Here is a 9,283-nt window from a genome sequence, read left to right as displayed (position 1 = left end):
ACCAGCTACCAGCCGGTCCTGCTCTACTATCTCTCCGTCTGCCGCTTTGTCTACGCATCCATGTGGGTTTTCCCTTCGCAGTGTCTGTGCTGCGCCTGTCCGCGCTGTCAGCCTCTCAGCCATTGGCCTCACGCACCATCAGTCTTCCCTTCACAACAATAGACACATGCACACGCACGTACATACACGCACGCGCCGACACAAACGCGCACAGTGCTTTCTAGGAGCGGCGGTGAAATGTTGGTGAAACTGCGGTTTACCGACTCCTTTCTTTCCAGCTTCACATCGGCGAGGAGCGCAGGGAAGCCTCTGCGATGCGCTCAACCGGGGACGCGTCGGAGTTGAAATAAGGGAAACACGGGGGCTCGGGGAAACAAAGCAGAGGGGGAGATTTTCTTACGAGGATGACTGACTGGTGACAAAGAAAACGGGGAGCCCCTCTGGCTTCGGTTGTCACCCACTAGAACTTGACGGAAGCCGTTTTAGGGGACCGGCTTGCTCTTACTTGGACAGCCAAAGATTTCGTATGATCATTATTTTTGGAGGGGAATCATGCCTGTCCGGAGAGGTCATGTTGCGCCACAAAACACATTTTTGGGAGTAATTATTCGAAAATTCGAAGGGCAAAGTGAGTACCATGTCCAGGGCTGTGTGGGTGCGTTGTGTTGTGCTGCCTGCCTTTGTGTCGGTCCTGCTGCATCCTGAGAACAATTATTCAGTGACGAGGAAGTCGCCTAATAGGCCTTCTTTTATTACAACACGGCTTGTGATGCTGTTAGGCTTCAATTGATTTATTCTAGTTTTCACTGATTTTGGTCAAATATAAGTCAGAGGTCCATGGAAGTGCTATAGCCTTACAAACACCTGGTTTGTTTTTATAGCCCTCTAGTGCTGGAGGTTCTCCTGTACTCTCCTGCTCCAATCAAAGCTGTAGTTTCAAAAGGTGCATGTTAGAGAAGAGGATGAAAGGATTTCATTGTTTTCTGATCATATCTTACAAACGCTTGATTGCCCTTCTTCAAACCTCTAGTTATATTTTCATAGATTATTTGCAGTTCTGTGTTGCTACACACCATGCTGGAGGCCTATTGAAAAAAAAAATCAGTTGTGCCATGAATCTGGAAAAGCCACCTTTCTTCACATTATGTTATTATGAATCAAATGGGAAACATTAAAAGCACATTCGAAAGTGCAATAATTGAGCTTTCCTGATCGCATCATTTATTTACTGCTTATGAAGTTTCATTTTTTATTCCATAGAAGAGTTGAGCACCTTTATTAAGGGATGTAACAGAGAATAATCCCATGTAAAACCATTACCCCTGCCTAACTGTATTTCATATTCTTTTCATATTCTATCATAATTCATTCATCCATATCTGCATTAACAAGTGATTCACTACAGTAAACTGATCTTCTTTATGCTGAATTCTGCTCATAAACTAACTAACACTGTCCTTCTCCCAATCTCTCCTCTTTGCCTTCACAGACAAGAAATTCATCATAGCCAATGCCCGGGTGCAGAACTGCGCTATTATCTACTGTAATGATGGCTTCTGCGAGATGACAGGCTTCTCCAGGCCGGATGTCATGCAGAAGCCATGCACCTGTGACTTCCTGCACGGCCAGTTCACCAGCCGGCATGCAGTGGCCCAGGTGGCCCAGGCCCTGCTGGGCTCAGAGGAGCGCAAGGTGGAGATCACCTACCATCGTAAGGATGGTGAGTACTGCAGACTGTGTATTGTTTATGGGGGCCCACGTGGCATGCACAGCACGTTGTCACACTGTTGCAGTAGTCCCACTTCAGAACACCCTACTGCTCAACCCTATTACTATTGCTTTCTAAAAGTATTCATCATTCTTTGGACTCTTTTTCATCATTAGATTTATAATAACCTGTGTGCTGTGTGCTGAAAAGTTCACGCAAGATATGTAGATGCAGAATAATGTCTGATAGCATTCTTAAGTACACAGTGGCAATTTTTAGTTCTCTGTTGGCTTTATCTGGAGCATTTTGCAGCAGTAAATCACTGAGTGAACCCATTTAGACCCCTGAGGGGGGGAGAGCAGCTGTGAAGGTTTCCTTTGCTGTGAAGTCCAGTTTTGGTGATGCAGGCGATGGGTGGCTGGGAGAGATGTTCATTAGCCTCTGCTGGATAGGGCAGCCTGGGAAAGATGTAGCTCACTTCCCTGAAGACTAATGCAAAGGTAGTGAAGCGTGTGGTTTTTCTGTTTCTATTCGCATAATCTCCAAACCAAAAAATAGAATAGTTGCTGTACAGTATAACAGTTCACTCAGCATTTATTCAGCTAATTTACATTTTATCACGTGAGCATTTTAGCGTACTGTTAAATCCGACCTAACAGCTGTCTGTGACTGACTGTAACAGTACAGCTTTTCCATAGTTTGGATATCCTACTGGCATGCATATACTGCTTATGCTTGTACTGCTTATGAATACTGCATGCAGACCAGGACTTGGAATGACAACTGAGACACAAGGTAAGCTTCAGAGTGTAAGTTTAAACCAGTCACGTCAACTGTACAGGTTTAGAGAGAGTTTGTGTGGTGACCTCTATGACAATGACATGTATTCAGATGATTAGTTCTCTTTGCATAATGTTTAGGGACTGGTAACGTTTCACCATGGCAGAAATTAAGGTCCATAGGTTTAAAAGACCTGTGTGGGGAGCTCTTTTGTTTGCTTATCTGGTGCACAAGACCATAATAGAAATATCTTGCCATAATGTTGTTTTGTAGTTGATTTTTGACGAGATATTGATCCTCACCATGTAACTGACTTAAGGTTACGCAAGTACTGGTTATGATTAAGGTTAGTAAGTCTCAAGGGAATGAATGTAAGTTAATGTGAAGTCCCTATAAGAAATGAAAACAAATGCAGGTGTGTGTTATGGCATTTAAATCAAATAAAACCATCAACCCTGAGCAAAGCACCCTAGTTTTCAACTGCTAGCCCACAAGTGCCACAAGTGAAACATAACATTTCCAATCTGAAAAAATTATCTCTGCCTACAAACACACAAATCTGAATAATGACAGAAGATGTTGTCTGGGGGATTTATTTTGACATTCAGTGTGTGATAGGAGCTCTGGATCAGTGATGATGTCTTTAAAGATTGACTACGTGTGTGTAATTCATACTTGTGCACGATAGAAAATCCGGAGGGAGAGAGGTGACACAGATTAGGTTGAAGACAGTTTACAGAACAGTTACAAATGATAGTATCCTTGGAGACATAGATGTGTGGGGTCAGAGGTTGAAAGAGAGAGATAAAGTTACAGAAAAATGCTTGTGGGAAAAGGAGGAGTAGAGATGAGTGTGTGGAGTGTGTGTTTTAGACTATGCTTAAGACTGTCAATATGCAACTTGTAGCCTTGGTTTTAATTTGTCTTACTGAACTTAGGCAGACCTGAAAAACTCTATTGGCAGCAAACAAGAAGCACAGTCAGTATCATAAATATTATTTTCCCTGTGGTTTCCAATGCTGGTAATGATAACCTGCCCTGTGACCGGACGTGCTAGAAATTTCACACCTGGAAATGTAAATGAACTCCATTTTGTACAATTGGACGTGTTTATACTCCTCTACATATGGGAGTTGTGTTGTAGATTATGATCTCATTAAAATGTTGCTTGCAGAGGAGCAGTTTCTTACAAGCACTTTAGAGGCACATTCTCTTATGGAGATTGAAAATGAGCCTATAGAAACCATTACTGAGCACTGTCCTTAGTGGACAGTATTGTCAAACCACAGTATCACCAAACCTTCTGGGAATGTTTGGTGAACTAATTAACCAAAGAAGGTTTTGAAGGCTGTAAGATACATTACCCCAAAACAACTTTAGAGGATCAGGCCACTAAGCTTCAGAATGAGTCCTCACTTTTCACTGCATTTTGCTGCTAATATTTAGTTGCTTTTAGTTAAAGGATGTTTTCAGTGCAGGACATTCACTCCCAGTGGAGTCATTTTATACTGTAATATTCGTGAGGTATTTCAGACTTGACCATAACAGGCCATGATGGTTGGTGTATTGTCTGCCAAGGTAATCTAGGGGTTCAGTCTGCATCGATCTGCTGCGCAAACAGCATTAATGAGGACACAAATACCTTCATGTTGCATTGATCTTCAAAACTGGTGCTTTGGAGAAGGGAAATCGATGATAGCCAAACAGCCTCCCTCTACTGGCTGGCCCTCAGGAGACTTGGGTAAAAAGAGTTCAAAGCCTTCTGACTTCTGGACTCTGCTGGGGGAAGAGGCCTCATTACCATTTTGTATCCTAGTCCTCTAATTACCTCGGTGTTTTCCTCTCACCTGACTCACAGCTTCTCCAGGGAAGGTCATATACCTTCAACTAGGCAAGCTGTTTTTTTTTAATGACCTTTTTGCAAGAAGCAAATATGGCTGTACAATTATCATCATGTAGCCCATCATTTGACATCATTTTAGCTTTCCATTGTTTGTAATCATGTAATCTAGTGATAATAAAGTGTACAGTAGCTACTGAAAGTATTCAGACCCCTTAACTTAATTTGATTTTAAATTCATAATTATTATGGCCTATCAATCTACAGTACACTCAATCCAGTGAGAAATTGAATTGAATAATTTTATTGACAAACGTTTCTGACATGCATAGTAGTGAGCTTTGGAACAATACATCAGTGATGATGTACGAATCAAAACCAAGTGCAAGAAGCCGTGATGTATAAACGTGAAAAAATAAAAATTAATATTTTAGGTTACAATCATTTAAGAAATAATTTCATTTTAGATGTAACTTCATCTGTCCTTCTCCTTATTTCTCTCTCTCTCTCACACACACACACACACACACACAGACACACACACACACACGGTTATCAGCCCTTATCTATATTGTCTCCAGTACTGGAATTCCAGGGAAATGTCATTGTAGCAATGTGACGTCTCCTCTCATGGTGGGCCACTGAGATTTCTGCAAGGCAATCTCTTTTTTAATCCTGTAACCCAGGTGCTAGATAGAAGCATCTCCCACTTTTTCTCTGGCCATGAAGATGATTCTGCTCGTCAGAACAATCTCTGGCACATTCTTAGTGCTTTATGATTTGTGCTTTTGCTGACTCATTTAGTCTTTTTGATGCATGGTGAATATATCTTTATGACCTATATACGTGAACTAGCTGTCATTAAGATGGCAATGTGAACCATGTTTAATGTAAACCTCTGTGTACCTCATGCTCAGCAGTTCACTGCACTTGCTACAAGAGCTGTCACTTAAACTCAGGACAGAAGAGATATTCACAGATTTTGCCTTTTGTGTCATTTTGATTTTTGTTAAGGGCCACCCCCCATGATTTCACATATTTTCCCAAAGCATTGTCCCACACTGCTACTGTGTCATCTTCAACACCACTGTGTTGTGTTGACAGATGTGATATGTGGCATTCTAATTTTGTAAGTCATTTTGCACTTCAGTAGTTCAAGGCTGAAATGTTGGCGGTTTCTAAGGCATTACTTAGCCTAGCCTTACAACATATATGATGTGAAATAAAAGAAACACCTACCAGTGTAATACAGTACAGTTCAACAGCAGCATAAAACACCTCTTCCAAAATTATGACAATATCATCTCTCTGAAATAGTTTTAATGAAAACGGAACATTATCACCTTCATGAAGGAGGATTTGTTGCAGGATTGTGGGATTAGACTGCATTATTTTTAGCTGCAGTACTGTAGGTATGCCTAATAAACTACTAATGCAGTGTATGGAACATGAGATGTGCCATTTATGTATTTAATAATTAACCTAGAGTATATTACCTCTACTACTCAACCCAGTCAGCATGTGGAGTGACACATTTCTGCTGTCATCATCCTGGATATTTATGCATTTTAATCTTTTTATTTGTAACCACTGGGAAGAAAAAACAAACCCGAACTTGTGTAAGTAAAAACAAAATAGTGAGAAATCTGATTTACAAAATAAGGTGATCCATCATTATATAAAACCAAATGCAAAAAGTAAAGCAATAGCTGACAAAAAGCACAAGCCCTCATTTTAAAAGGCCATCTGTTTCTTCCACCCTGAATAAGTCACTGGAGTCACTAGTTACCACTAACGCTACTGCAGCCATTTATTGGTTAATGAATGCATTCAGCACTGCAAATAAAGTGCGCAAGTTAGAGATTAAGCATTTACAACTGCTTATCTTAATGACAGCTTCAGAAATCACTGCATAAAAATAAACAGTTGTAACCACACAGCAACACCTGCTCTATCTCCCTCTCCATTCGGCAATTTAGATAGAATAATCACAAGTTCCTTTCTTTCTATACCAAGGAGCAGATTCCTTGCTGTATCAAGCTCAGTATGTGGTAAAAATGCTCACTTGCAAATAGCAAATGAGACTGAAAATGTCATGCTATAAATAGAGATTAAAGTTGGTTGTGCTTCAGTGATGCTCACTGAGATTAGTTTTTCCCTTGCCTTTCAAAATGTTTCATACCAATGCAGGAACTTCCTGTTGCAATGGAAATTATTGAACATTTTTAGGTAGTTCGTTTTTTAAAAAATGATATTTTCATCTCCCTCTGCAGTGATCTTTATGTTCATAAGATGCTGGACCCGTCTTTCTCAGAGTTTAAAACTACCGTAAAATCATTATAGATCATGTTATGCATTTACACATTACCATTCCAAAGAAACAGTCCCTCATTAACTTAAAAGGCGACTAGTTTGCATTCCTACTTAGCTTGACTGACCCCAGCTTCTCCACAGTCACGGTCTAATTTTAATGAGCCAGTTTTTCAGACTGAAAATTCAAATAGCATTTGACTGACGACACATGTGTACAGGACATAGCTGCACTAGTTTAGTCTAAGTTTGCACTTTAGAGTTGTCGCATGATATTAACACCATTCTGATTTGTTTGTTCAGTCAAAGAAAGATTTGTCTGCAGTAAATTTTAAAGTTATGAGAACTACACATCAGATACATCACAAACACAGATGTTTACTTCACCATGAATATTCAGAAACGTTCGCTTTGTTTAACTTGATTCTGGCACTTATGTTATACTGGCTTAGTAAAAGATACTGTAGATCTTTCATGTTGCTATAAACCACTTCTGCAAGGTGAATTGTCCAGCTGGCACAAACACACTAGTGAACAGCCTATTTGGACTGCTAAACGTTTATGTCACTGTGTGTGCATCCATGTGTTTGTTTGTGAGAGTATGGTACAGTAGGGTTCCCCTCACGTCATAATAGCTCCAGTCATCTGCAAGCAGTGTAGAAAGTGGCGTGATTATATTTCATTGTGAGTATTAATGCACCATGTGAAATTTCTGCAGTGATGCTCATAAGTCTACAGTGACTGTGCATATTGTGGAAACACTTCTAAGTATAGATTAGGCTTTCATTACATACTTTGTTGCTGCACTGTGACATTTAATAACCCTGTCCTGACTCATATATCTTTTTTTTGCATCTGGTCCTGACTGAGAGACTGCTACAGGAGCCAAAAGAGACCTAAACCTAAATCATTGTTTGAGCTCTCATTTGAATTTGACCATGTCATTTACTTTCTCAGTAAAATGTTCTGCTTTGTTGCCTTGCCTTAAGCTTACACTGTGTACTAGTGTTACCCCCTCAGAAAAATGTAGATATTGGGCATAACATTTAGAAATATAACATAATAGATTTACTACTTTGAAATGTCTGTTTGGTGATTATTGTTGTAGTGTGGATGCTGCAGATGCAACTGTATAATTAGTTCTTAAAAATAACAAGTAATTAGTCAGTAGTGCTCAGAGCAAGCTGGACATGGTGACTGATGATATGACTGTGGTTATTTCCCTGAAGCTGCCTGGGCTCGATGGTGTGACTCTGAAATGGAAACCTTCCTCTGTAAAACCAATTCTTGTAGATCCACCACTGTGCAAACAAGATAAGCTCTTATTCTGTTTTGCCTGCAGTCTCTCTCAGATTCTCAGGTTCAGCTGTGTTTTAGAGCATAAAGTGACCAGCTTGTATCTGTGCAAGACATATGTGTGAATGGAGACAGAATGGGCAACAGAGAGGGATATGCAGAGAAAGTGAAAGAAAGGAGAAAACAGATGCAGCGGGGGAGAGAGGGGGCAACACAAAGACAAAATTAGGCACATAAATGAGACAGAGGGAGTTTGGGAATGTAGGAAGGAGCGTTCAACCTGAACTAAGTGTGACGTGTGTGTCTGTGAGGGATGAAGTGAGTGAGCAGATGAGAGAGTAAATGAATTCAGGTACAGCTGAATATCAGATGACTGCCTCCATTGCAGAAACACCAGCTTCCAGCAGCTTGAGTGCTGCTTCAATCCAGTCTCAACACTGTCTGTCTGACTCTCTGCAGGGGGTGTTATTTCTTCATGTCTATGTAAAATTACTCTCAATCAGCTACACTAAAAAGACTCGATATTGAATAGACTAACATAGACTACACTTAGAAGGATGAAATAAACTTGACAAATGGTGAAAGACTTTGGTTGTCCAGCTCTCTCTCATCAGTTCTCGTAAGCCAGAGAGAAAGCAGTGTAATGAGCAAGCCCCCCACTCTTAATCAAAAAGGACATGGACAGATTTGTGGTGTAGCAAAGGCTTCGATTGCCTCACACTGGATCTCATTTATAATGAGTCTCTTCAGTGGCTTCCCCAGGCTGTCAGCAAGGAAAGGCTCCACAATTACAGATTGGTCATTTACAAGAAAAGCTGGCTGTCCATGCTTATTGCTATTATAAACTTAAATGACTTCAAGCAGACACACTGGAGGGCTGTCAAGTAGACACATGCCCCTGGTGTACTTTTCCAGTTAAGTTAACATACCTCAGTTTAACCTCATACAGAGCTATTCAGATGAATTTCCTCCTGTCTGCTGCACCCTCACGTTCCACTCCCTATAAAAAGTCTCTCTGTGCAGCACAGCATAGTGTTGTCCTGGCAACCATTGAAAGAGCCATGATTTGTCTTTGCAACACTCAGATTCATTCTGGCATGTCTGCCTATGGGGCTAAATGCTGGAGAACAGAGCAGACTACTGGGACCCAGTCCCACAATCCTGCTATTGCCATCAAAAGCAGTATCTGAGTCAGTTCTTTTGCCATGTGCACCAAACACAGAGGAATTTGACTTTGCGATGCTGGTATAGAGGCATAGCTTCACAGGCTCGTAGTAGGAACAGCAGGATCTCACATGGTGTGATGCAGAATGAGGCTGTAGCCCTCTACATCACCACATGATTTTCTG

The 9,283-nt window shown here is 40.8% G+C and overlaps 1 protein-coding gene across 1 annotated transcript in view; it reads left to right on the top strand.

Annotated features, from left to right (window-relative positions):
• Window positions 1-552: 552 nt before the first annotated feature.
• LOC113127494 (potassium voltage-gated channel subfamily H member 7-like) overlaps window positions 553-9,283 on the top strand; it is a 44,738-nt gene continuing 36,007 nt past the window's right edge. Inside the window, exons 1-2 of the mRNA XM_026302155.1 lie at window positions 553-628; window positions 1,490-1,720. Coding sequence (XP_026157940.1) covers window positions 553-628; window positions 1,490-1,720 — 307 coding nt within the window. The remainder of the gene's footprint in view (window positions 629-1,489; window positions 1,721-9,283) is intronic.

This window comes from Mastacembelus armatus, chromosome 2 (assembly GCF_900324485.2).
Source record: "Mastacembelus armatus chromosome 2, fMasArm1.2, whole genome shotgun sequence".
Classification (NCBI taxonomy): domain Eukaryota; kingdom Metazoa; phylum Chordata; class Actinopteri; order Synbranchiformes; family Mastacembelidae; genus Mastacembelus; species Mastacembelus armatus.
This window is presented reverse-complemented; position numbering and strand designations above follow the sequence as displayed.